This window comes from Lepidothrix coronata, unplaced genomic scaffold (genome assembly GCF_001604755.1).
Source record: "Lepidothrix coronata isolate B3197 unplaced genomic scaffold, Lepidothrix_coronata-1.0 Scaffold108, whole genome shotgun sequence".
Lineage (NCBI taxonomy): Eukaryota > Metazoa > Chordata > Aves > Passeriformes > Pipridae > Lepidothrix > Lepidothrix coronata.
Window position 1 is genome coordinate 642,447 of NW_016690288.1, and position 8,407 is coordinate 650,853.

General features: G+C 65.3%; 1 protein-coding gene across 1 annotated transcript in view; it reads left to right on the forward strand.

The window, feature by feature from the left end:
- Window positions 1-4,826, forward strand: part of ELN (elastin) — a 24,722-nt gene extending 19,896 nt beyond the window's left edge. Inside the window, exons 19-34 of the mRNA XM_017824037.1 lie at window positions 198-359; window positions 439-498; window positions 658-786; window positions 895-942; window positions 1,556-1,648; window positions 1,847-1,900; window positions 2,067-2,243; window positions 2,429-2,464; window positions 2,793-2,834; window positions 3,093-3,137; window positions 3,550-3,576; window positions 3,678-3,695; window positions 3,931-3,972; window positions 4,178-4,207; window positions 4,322-4,372; window positions 4,487-4,826. Coding sequence (XP_017679526.1) covers window positions 198-359; window positions 439-498; window positions 658-786; window positions 895-942; window positions 1,556-1,648; window positions 1,847-1,900; window positions 2,067-2,243; window positions 2,429-2,464; window positions 2,793-2,834; window positions 3,093-3,137; window positions 3,550-3,576; window positions 3,678-3,695; window positions 3,931-3,972; window positions 4,178-4,207; window positions 4,322-4,372; window positions 4,487-4,536 — 1,064 coding nt within the window. The 3' untranslated portion in view covers window positions 4,537-4,826. The remainder of the gene's footprint in view (window positions 1-197; window positions 360-438; window positions 499-657; window positions 787-894; window positions 943-1,555; window positions 1,649-1,846; window positions 1,901-2,066; window positions 2,244-2,428; window positions 2,465-2,792; window positions 2,835-3,092; window positions 3,138-3,549; window positions 3,577-3,677; window positions 3,696-3,930; window positions 3,973-4,177; window positions 4,208-4,321; window positions 4,373-4,486) is intronic.
- The last annotated feature ends 3,581 nt before the right edge of the window (window positions 4,827-8,407 follow it).

The window sequence follows — 8,407 nt, forward strand, 5'->3', positions numbered from 1 at the left end:
AATCACCAAGTGCATCCCACTGGGTCTAGCAAGGCAGGGAACCGATCCTTCCCTTGCACCGCTTGGTCTGTTCTGGACAAGGCCATGGGATGTTCTGTTCACCACAGGACGATAACAAGAGCAGAGCCATGAGGAGGTCTCACCTTTTCAACTGTTGCTGCAACAAGATCTAACTTCTCCCCCCTTGTTGCCTGCAGGAGCTGGCGTTCCTGGCATCGCTGGCGTCCCCGGTGTCCCCGGTGTCCCCGGTGTCCCCGGAGTCCCTGGTGTTCCTGGTGTTCCTGGTGTTCCTGGTGTTCCTGGTGTCCCAGGCGTGCCCGTCGTGCCTGGAGTTCCTGGCGTGGTGCCTGGTGTCGGAGGTGAGCTGCTGGGCTGTCCCCAGCCGGTGGGGTGCCGCTGGCATTGCCTGTCCCCTCACTGTCCCTCGTGTCCCCGCAGTGGGTGGCCCGGCAGCCGCAGCGGCCGCTGCGAAGGCGGCAGCGAAAGCCGCAGCAATCGGTGAGTCCCCACCAGCCCTTCCCTGGGGGGCAGGAGGGATGTTTGCCCGTGGGTGAAGTGGAAGGCACTCTGGTGCTCTGGATGGTGGGGAGGTCAGTGGGACTCCTGCTGCGGAGCCTGCCTGCTCGGCCACATCCCGGGACCTTTCTGCGGGAGCAGGACGCGTTCCCGGTGTCGGCGTTCCCGGTGTCGGCGTGCCCGGTGTCGGCGTTCCTGGAGTCGGTGTGCCTGGAGTCGGTGTGCCTGGTGTGGGCGTGCCCGGTCTGGTGCCTGGGGTTGGCATTCCAGGTGAGGTGGTGCCCGTGGGACACTCAGGTGTCCCCAGCGGTGCTGGCTGAGGGTGCCGGTGTGGCCACCGCGGCCCCATCGCTGCCCCTCTCCTTCCCTCTCCCCCAGGAGTTGGTCCTGCAGCCGCCAAAGCAGCCGCCAAAGCAGCCAAGTTTGGTAAGCCGGGATCTCTCTGGGGTTATCTCACCTGTCCTGTCTCCTGCTGCCCCCCGCCCTGGCTGGGGCAGAGGTCCAGCCCTGTGGGTCGTGGTGAGGGATGAGCTCTCCCCGGGGCTGTGGGTGGAATGAGGTTCTGGCTGAGTAGGGCTGCTCTCCAGAGAGCTGGTCTGGATGGAGGGTCCAAGGTTCACCATCCAAACACCTCATACATCAGTCCATCCACACTGTCTTCTACCCACCACCACCCTCCTCAGTATCCATCTGTTCCCTTCCCTGTACATCCATCCACAGCTCCAACCATCCACCCATGTATCTCACCATCCATTCAACCACTCCACATCCATCCATCTCAACCGTCCATCCATTCATCAATCTCACTATCCATCCAGCAAGCTCACTATCCATTCAGCCACTCACCATCCATCCATCCATCCATGCATCCATCTCAGCATCCATCCATCCATCTACATATCCATTTCACTATCAACCCATTCATCCATCCATCCTCTAACTGCCCACCCCAGCCTGCCATGCCTTCTCAGCCCACTCCTCCCACCCCTTCTCTCCCTGAGCCAAAGCCCCAATCCCCCAATTCCCTCTCTCCTTGCAGGAGCAGTTCCCGGTGTAGGTGGCCTTGTTCCCGGTGTAGGTGGCCTTGTTCCCGGTGTGGGTGGCCTGGTCCCTGGTGTTGGAGGCGTCCCAGGTGAGGAGGAGGGAGGTGGATGCTGGTGGGCAGCCTGGCTGGTGCAGGGACAGTCCTGGTGCAGGACAGGCGTGAGGAGAACCTCGGTGGTCTCCATCAACTCATGGTTCCCCCTGGGGGGTTGCAGACAAGGCTCTGCCCAGGTTTGCTGAGGGGACCCTCCATGGGTGCTGAGACCCTCCTGCTGTCTCCATGCAGGGGTTGGGGTTCCGGGCGCAGCAGCGAAAGCAGCAGCAAAGGCAGCGAAATTCGGTGAGTCGGCCAGAGAAACCCATCACTCACACCCGGGGGCACCTGCACGGGCACAGACTGGGGCAGGGAGCGGTGGGGGTGGGCACCCTGTGCCAGGCACATCACCCCATGCAAGAATGGGGATCACGCAGGGATCACCCCGTGCTGCCTCACCCTCTCTCCGCAGGAGCCGGGGTCGGAGGGGTGCCCGGCGTTGGTGTGCCCGGCGTTGGTGTGCCCGGTGTTGGTGTGCCCGGTGTTGGTGTGCCCGGTGTTGGTGTGCCCGGCGCGGTGCCCGGTGTTGGCGTGCCCGGGTTGGTGCCAGGTGTGGGAGTACCTGGAGCTGGTGTCCTCCCCGGGGCAGGTATGTGCTTTGTCACACCCTGCCTGGGGCCCTGCTTGGGGACAGTGGTGGCTGGGAACGCTGAAAGCCACCGAGCCAGGCAGAGGGGTGGCAGAGGGGGATGGAGGCAGGATGGGGGATTGTGGCACGTGGGAGGGGGTGCAGGGGTGACCATCCTAACTGTGGTGTCCTCCTTCACTTGGCAGGCATCCCCCAAGTAGGTGCTAAACCTCCCAAATTCGGTAAGTATCTCTGCCACCCTGCCCCGGGTCCATCTCCGACTGTCCCCAGGCACCCTCCTCATGTGGCCGTCGGGGTGCTGACTTTGTGTCCCCTGCATGTCCCCTTGTGCCCTGGTGGCCCAGGCGTGGGAGGTGGTGTGCTGTCGCCCACGAGTGCAAAGTGCCACCTGTCCCCCCATCTTAGACACGCTGGGGACGTTTTTCTCCTGCGTGTGTCACAGGTGCTGGGGACACCCAGGATGGGTGCCAGGGCCACCTGGCTGGGAGTGCTCTGAGCTGGGGGTGCCGGGTTGCAGGGGGACAGCCATTAATGTTCCCTTTCTGGCAGGTGTGCCCGGAGCTGGAGTGCCAGGAGTCGGTGGCCTCCCAGGTAAGTGCTGGCAGGGGCCAAGCCTAAGCAGTGGGGATGTGCAGGCAGAGGGATGCTCCCCCAGAGGGATGTGGGCAGCAGGATGCTTTCCCAGAGGGATGCAGGTGGAGGGATGCTCCCCCAGAGGGATATGGACAGAGGGACGCTCCCCCTGGGCATGGAGGGAGTGGGGCTGCCCAAGAAAGGATGGGCACACTTGGGGCTGGACAAGGAGTGGATCAGACACTGCCTGTCCTCACTGCTGCTCCCCCATCATAGGTGGCCTTGGAGTTGGTGGCCTCGGAGTCCCTGGGCTTGGTGTTGGTGAGTGATGCTGGCCCTGGCACTGGGGCTCCCAGGGCTGGGCTGCAGGGAATGGCAGCAGAGTGCCCAAAAGGAAAGGGGTCTATGGGATGAAGGAGATGCAGGGTCACTTTTGTCCCACCCCACACTGTCACCCTGTGCCCTATCCTGTGCCTGCCACCTGCCCTGCTCCCAGGGTGTGATCCAAAGGGAATGCCACTGCTGAGCAGGGACTGAGGGCCATAACACTGGTGTTGCCTGTGCCATGGGAACAGGGGATGGTCCCATACCACATCCCCCATATGTGGAGCTGCAGGTCCCTCCTGGGGACCCTCTGGGCCTGCAGAAGGGTCTGGCTGCAGCCCTGGGGGCAGTGAAGTTGGGGCAGGGGCTGTGCTGCTGCCCCTCTCTGACACAGGACTCTCATATCCAGGAGCTGCTGGGAAACCTCCCAAGGCGGGTAAGGAGCAGCCAGAGGGGCTGCAGGGGTGACTCCAGTCCCTGTCCCCACCCTGTCCCCATCCCATGGTCCCCACCCTCACTGGGGCTCTCCCATTGCAGGTTTTGGTGCTGGTCTAGGTGAGTGCTGTGGTTTGGTGCTGGGGTGGGAGCATGTCCCCCACCACGCCACACTTGTCCCCACTTGCTGTCCTCACCCTGCTGCCACTCCCTGCTGAGCACTGGGAAGCCACATGGGTGCCATGGCAGGGACAGGGACAGGGACTGAGCAAGTAAACCCAGCCAGGGTGTCCCCAGCCCAGGCTGGGGTGGCACTGCTGTCACTGGCTGTCACTGGCTGTCGCTTTTTCCCCAGGGGTTGGAGTTCCCGGCTTCGGCGTGTCACCGATATTTCCAGGTACCACCCCCAGCACACACCCCGGGCACATCCCGGTGCCTGCCCGGCTCCCGGGGATATGCAAAGCCCACGGAGCACAGGGCCACGGCCACGGCCCGGGGAGGGACCCCGGGGGCTCTGCTGAGCCGGGGGGGCTCAACTGGGGGGTGCAGGGCAGAGGGATGTGGGTGCCCAGTGGGTGCTGAGGGCTTCGCTCTCCTTCCAGGTGGGGTCGGCGCCCCGCTGGGATTTGCTGGTGAGTGTCCATCCCCCCCGCGCGGGGCGTTTTTGGGGTGGGGGGGTGCGCATCCCCCCTGCACCCCGCAGCCGCGGGGGGTCTCGCTGACCCAGCTCCCCCTTCCCCCTGCAGGGAAGCCCCCCAAGGCCTACGGAGGAGCCCTCGGTGCCCTGGGCTTTAGAGGTGAGCGCTGGTGCTGGGACCGGCTCCTGCACCCCTTGCCCTTCTCCCACACTCCCCCAGGGGTCTGGGGGTGCAGGGGGGGCTCACCCCGTGCATCCCCCCCCCCCATGGCAGGCGGCGTGGGCTGCGCAGCAGGGAAGTACTGCGGGAGGAGGCGGAAGTAACCGCGGCCGTCACCGCTGACCTCATGAACTTTGGTGCTACTGCATGGTCCAGAATGTAAATCCCGAGCAAAGCTGAGACGCCCCCCCCCTTCCCCAAAAACCCCCCGTCCATCCCGGGGCCATCCCCGGCCCCGCGTTCCCAGGAGGGATCCCGCACCTCCGGCAGCATCCGTCGCCCCCCAGCCCCTCGGTCCCGGCAGGGAGCGCGGAATAAACTGCGGGGAGCAGCCGTCCCCCTTGGTGCTATCGCTCTCTGCGGGATTTTGGGGGGGGCTCGGGGTGTCGCGCCCCTCCCCAGCCCCAGAGCTGACCCCCCCGGGGGGGGGGGGCAGGATGAGGGGTACCTCACATTGGAGGAAGGGAGGGAGGGAAGGGGATGCCGGCGGCGGGGGCTGCACGGGGCGGGATGGCCCCGTCGGTCCCCGCGATCCCCCCGGTCTGGGGGGGCCGCGGGCAGGAGGGGCTCGGTCCCTTCGTGTTGCTCACTTTGCTATAACTGGGTGGGACGCCCTTATACAGAGGGACTCGCTTCTGACAGACTAATAAAGGACAAGTTTTTAAAGGATTCTGGCTCTGTCCTGTGTCCGTGTCCCCTTCCCCGGGGTGGTGGCAATGATGAAGGAATCCAGCCCATGTCACTGCCCCCGATCTTGTGCCCATGGCTCTGCACAAGCCTGGGGACATGCTGGGTCCTTGGCACAGCACTGTACTGTCACAGCTCTGGGCCACAAGGTGAGGGGACAGCCTGGACACCCCGGGGCTGCCCCTGCCCTGTCCCACAGTGCCAGCCCCAGGGATGGTTGGGGTGGCCATGGCCTATCCCACAGAGATAGGTCCCCCAGGAACCCAGGGGGAGGTCCATGCCCTATCCTAGGGGTGAGGGGAACACCTATGCCTTGTCTTAGGGCAATGGCCTGGGGGACAAGGAGGATGCTCAGGGAACTCAGGAGGACTCAGGATGTCTGGGAACTCAGGAGGAGGCCCCTGCCTTCCCTAGGATCACAGCCTGAGGACCAAAGGGGATGGCCATGGTGCCAGCCCAGGGCATGGCAAATACACCCAGGCGCTATCCCAGGGTGACAGTACATGGAATAAAAGGGACATCCACGCCTTGCCTGGTGGTGCCAACCCACGGACACAGCATGAGGTCTGTGCCCTGCCCCATGGTGGTGGCCTGGGGGCACAGGGGGACGTCCATGCCCTGTTCCACATTGACAACATGGCGAATGAGAGGGATACCTGTGTCACACCCCACACTGACAGCCCAGGGTAGATGGGGACACCCATGCCCTGATCACAGTGACAGCCAGGGTGTGTGGGGACACCTGTATTGATCAGGGATGGGTGGGGGGAACACCTTTACTCTGTCCCAGGGTAACTGGGGACACCATGGCAGGTGGGGACACCTGTGCCTTGCCCAGGGGGGTTGCCTGGGGTAGATGGGGGCACTCATGATGGTTAGGGATGGGTGAGGACACCTGTGCCCTGCCCATGGAGCTGGCTGGGGTCACCATGGCATATGGGGACACCTCTGATGGCCAGGGGTGGGTGGGGACACCTGTACCCTGGCTGGAGATAGTTGGGGGCACCACAGCGGGTGGGGACACCCATGATGGCCAGGGGTGGGTGGGGGGACACCCATACCCTGCCCACGGGACTGGCCCGGGGTATTTGGGGACACTCGTGCCGGCCAGGGATGGGTGGACCAGGGTAGTTGGGGACACTATGCTGGGTGGGGACATCCATGATGGCCAGCGGTGGGTGGGGACACCCGTGCCCTGCCCACAGTGACGGCCCGCAGGTCCCGGAGCCCCCGGACACCCCCTGCCCCCAACCCGCACCCGCGAGCCCCGCCCACACTCCTGACCACGCCCGTCCAACCTGACCACGCCCCAATCGCGACCACGCCCTCTCCGACCACGCCCAATCCACGCCCCGGGCCCGGCCCGGCCCGCGTCCCTCAGGCCCCGCCCATTGCCCCCGTGGCCCCGCCCCCCGCGCCCAGGCCCCGCCCCTCTCGGCCGCGCCGGCGCGGTGCTCCCGCCGCGGTCCCGCCCGCGGAGCCGCAGCAGGGCCGGGGGGGCCCGACCGGGACAGGGGGACACGGGCAGGGACAGAGGGACGGGGACAGGGGCGCGGGAGCGGCAGGGCCCGGCGCGGCGCCGGGCAGCGCGGCTGCATGAGGTTGATGCTGCTGTGCTGCACCTGGAGGGACGAGCCTATGGGAGAGGACGAAGGTGCGTGACCCCCCGAGCCCCCCTCCCATCCCCGCCTGACTCAGCGCTTCCGCCGCCGCTGGGGCACCGAGACCCCCCCCAACCCGGCTCCACAGCGCCCGCCGGCCGGCCTGCGGACCCCCCGCGTCCGCCCCGCATCCCCTCTGCATCCCCCGCATCCCTCCCGCATCCCTACATCCTCCTCTGCAACCCCCATCCTGCGGCTTTACATCCCCCCCTGCATCCTCCACATGTCCGCCGCGGTCCCCGACCGGCCAGCATCCCCCTTACATCCCCAAAACTCCCCTTACACCCCCTGCTCACCCTGTATCTCCCCCCTGCACTCCCCATCCAGCCCGCATCACCCCCTGCATCCCCCCTGCATCCCTCTTCTGGCCTGCATCCTCTTGCACCCCCATATCCCCCCTGCACCCACCATCCAGCCTGCATCCCCCCAGCATCCCTACCTCCTCCTCTGAGACCCCCATCCTGCTCCCTGACATCCCCCCTGTAACCCCCACATGTCCTCTGCCCTCCCCAGCCACCCTGTGTCCCCCCTGCACCCATGAATCACCCCCTGCACCCCTCATCCAGTCCACATCACCCCCTGCATCCTCCCCTGCATCTCTTTTCTAGTCTGGATCCCCCTTGCACCCCTGTATCCCCCCTGCACCTTCTGTTCAGGCTGCATCCCCTCTGCACTCCCAAATCTCCCCCTATACCCATTGTCCAGCAGTTTCCCCCTGTGTACCCTGTGATCCCATCCTTGTGAACCCCCACATCTCCCTCTGCACCCCTGTACAGCCTGCAGCCCCTCCTGCACCCCCTACATCCCCTTTCCTGCACCCCACATCTCCCCCTGCACACCCCTGTGCCCCTACTGCACCCCCAAAACCCTGCATCCCCACATCCCCTCCAGCCTGCATCCCTGCCTGCACCCCACAAACCCCCTGCATCCCTCCCTGCATCCCACATCCCTCCTGCACCCTACAAACCCTCTGCATCCCTCCCTGTACCTGCACATCCCTGCCTGCACCCCACAAACCCCCTGCATCCCACATCCCTCCTGCACCGCACAAACCCTTTGCATCCCTCCCTTGCTCTGCCTTCCTTCCACTCTGCACCCCAGGGCCCCCTCATGTCTCCCCACACCCCCCAAGAACTTGCACCCCCAGGACCTCTGCAGTCACCCTGCACCCCTCTGTGTCCCTCCCCCCACCTCCACATCCCCCCAGGGACCCCCTGTGCGCCCCTGCACTGTTTATCCATCCTCCAGTCCCCCACCCTGCACATCTCCGTGTCCCCCCATGCACCCTGCACCCCTTAGCACCCACCCTGCACCCCCTGTTCCCCCATTCATCCCCCAGCACCCACCCTGCACCCCCTGTGTTCCCCCATTCATCCCCCAGCACCCACTTTGCACTCCTTGTGTCCCCCCATTCATCCCCTGCTATATCTTGAACCCCCCCATCCTCCCTGTCCCCCTCTCTGCACCCATCATGCACCCCTTCACCCCTCCTACACTCTCTGCACCCATCCTGCCCCCTGTACCACTCTCTGCACCCACCTTACATTCCTTCAGCCCCCTGCAGCCACCCTGCACCCCTGTCCCCATCCTGCTCCCCTGCATCCCCCCTGTCCCCATCCCTGCACCC